The sequence below is a fragment of the Pteropus vampyrus genome, unplaced genomic scaffold (genome assembly GCF_000151845.1).
Source record: "Pteropus vampyrus isolate Shadow unplaced genomic scaffold, Pvam_2.0 Scaffold134, whole genome shotgun sequence".
Taxonomy (NCBI): Eukaryota; Metazoa; Chordata; class Mammalia; order Chiroptera; family Pteropodidae; genus Pteropus; species Pteropus vampyrus.
In genome coordinates, this window is record NW_011888915.1 from 3865593 (window position 1) to 3868052 (window position 2460).

The 2460-nt window shown below is 32.5% G+C and overlaps 1 protein-coding gene across 1 annotated transcript in view; it reads right to left on the reverse strand.

Moving 5' to 3' along the window:
* Window positions 1–2460, reverse strand: part of LARS (leucyl-tRNA synthetase) — a 50891-nt gene that overhangs the window by 37474 nt on the left and 10957 nt on the right. Inside the window, exons 4-5 of the mRNA XM_023534915.1 lie at window positions 1682–1813; window positions 490–651 (exon numbers count right to left, since the gene is read on the reverse strand). Coding sequence (XP_023390683.1) covers window positions 490–651; window positions 1682–1813 — 294 coding nt within the window. The remainder of the gene's footprint in view (window positions 1–489; window positions 652–1681; window positions 1814–2460) is intronic.

The window sequence follows — 2460 nt, forward strand, 5'->3', positions numbered from 1 at the left end:
ATCAATTACTCTTCTACTCTTTATTTTCCAACTAAGAATTATACCAAATATTTTTTTTAATTTTTTTCAAGTACCAAATACTAAATATGTAATCACAATTATTACATTAATTTGTGTTTATATGTGTTTTTAAACACACATTTATATATTAAACATATAGGAATCATAATAAATTTAAAAAAAAAAACACTTAAATAATACCTTTATGTATTCCTAAATGTTCAAGTTAAACTTTGACTTCTTCATATTCTTTGACTAGAGTTCCTTTCTATTAATTGCTAGTGTATCAATATAACATTTCAATACAACAAATATTTAAGTATTTCATTGTTTACATCAACCCACTAGGTTCTAATCTGACAATAATAGTACCAATTCATTAGTGGAATTCAAGTTGAATATATTATTCTAAATTAAGAGGTGGTCCAAAGCTCATGTAACCATAAAATTTCCTCATATCTTCTTAAATTATGGGAGTGATGGGCATACCTTCACACCCATTCTCTTGAGATCCTGAATAGCCAGGGGTGGGAAATAATCAAGCCAATATTCAGCTTCAGAAAATTTGGCTATCTCTTCATCATCCAGACCAAGGGATTTCATAATGTTCCACTGGTATTTAGAAGATCCGGCTTTAGCAGCAGCTTTACTCTGAAAAGAACCAGCAAAAACAAACTCCATCAAGAACAACACCAACTTGTTAATGAATTCCAGGACCACAGTAACTAAAGTGAATGATCTCCTTTGGTAATTTTTTAAATTCCAAATCAATGCTGTTGATATGTCAGATTGCAGCAGGATTTAGATGTACTGTTTTGCCTGCCAAACTGTACAGTTTGATAATCACCAAAACTCTGATACCAAGGACAACTACTAAATGAGTGGAACTACAAAGAACTATCACCACAAACATGAGATTTTAGTATCAAGCCTTCTCTATTTCCTTTCTCCCTATACCACATCTGTCTTTTTAAGTTATTTTAGCTTATATCATACTCATAAGTTTCCTCATTTTCCAGTCTTTACCAGTACCAAAAAGGCAAACAAATGCCAGAGGTTACAGGTAGGCAAAAGGTTGTTAAAACTATGAAAAGGCAGGACAAGGAATTTCGGGAGTGACGGAACAAGTCTGTATGATACTGTGGTAGAAACATGACTCAACGCATTTGTCAAACCAATACAACTATACATGACAATGAGTGAATTTTAAAAAAATCAGCCAAGATATTGGAAGAACCCCAGATGGAATACAGTTTAACAAACATAAACATATGACATAACCACACTGAAGGGGATGAGAAAGGAGCTTTGGAAATAACTTTGGAAAACAGTGTCTTGACTAAAAGATGAAAAGAACTATATACAAATACTGTCCTTCAGTTAGTAAAATTGTTTCTCCCAGGGTTATAGGTTAGCAATTCTGAAACTACTAGTATACTAGAACCGAACAAAAACATAAATATATCGTAAATAATAAGAGTCAGGTTTCTGTTGGAGAAAAAAGTCACAAACAGGCAAAGGGAGAATGCTAGAATGAGTCCCAGGGTGCTGAAGGGAAGCCAGTGGTTTCATAAACTTTTTAAAAAATATATATGCTGTTCTAGTACTTGGAATGCACATAGGAGTCAGACAAACATAAATATAAGACTTCAACCAAAATGAGCATAATCAACTACCAAACCTTTTTTCCTTTAGATTTATCCTTAATTTTTATATCTTCTATTTTAACATCTTCCTCTTCCTCTTCTTCATCTGGAAAATCAGGGGGGCAACCATACAGCTCTATTTCTCTTTTCAACTTATCGGCACATGCCTATAACAAACATTAAAGATAGCGAAATTCAAAATTCACAGCACAAAACAATCTGGTTTTTATTGTCGCTCCTATGGCCAACTAAAATTGACTCTGAAATTTCTGTAATACATCTATATATAAGGGGATCATTATAGAAAGCTCAAATGATACAAATCATGTACCTCCAAATTTACTAATTTATAAATTAGTATTTTACTTCATTTACTCAGCATTTATTTAACACCGAGAGTACTCACTACAGTATTCTATATCCTTGCATTAGAAGTACAAGGATATATGATATAATGGGTTATCATTTTGACTAACATTTATAATAGCATTCCTCAACTTAATGATTAATGTCATATATATTCTATTAATTATCATCACAAGCCTGCTAGGTAGGTAGGTCAGGTATTAAGTTAGAAAACAGACACAGAGACGGGGTGACTTATCCAAACTTATAAAGCTAGTAAGCTGCAAAACTACATATGAACCTGAGCTTTCCAAACCAGCTCTTCTCAACTGTACCGTAATGAGTCCACTGTCAAAAACAAAGATGACACCAAGTAGACAGTGTTAGAATTATGAGAATTTCGGTTAATAAATAAGAATGACACCATTTTACAACCACCGATTCAATAATTAAAACAAACATAGATCAA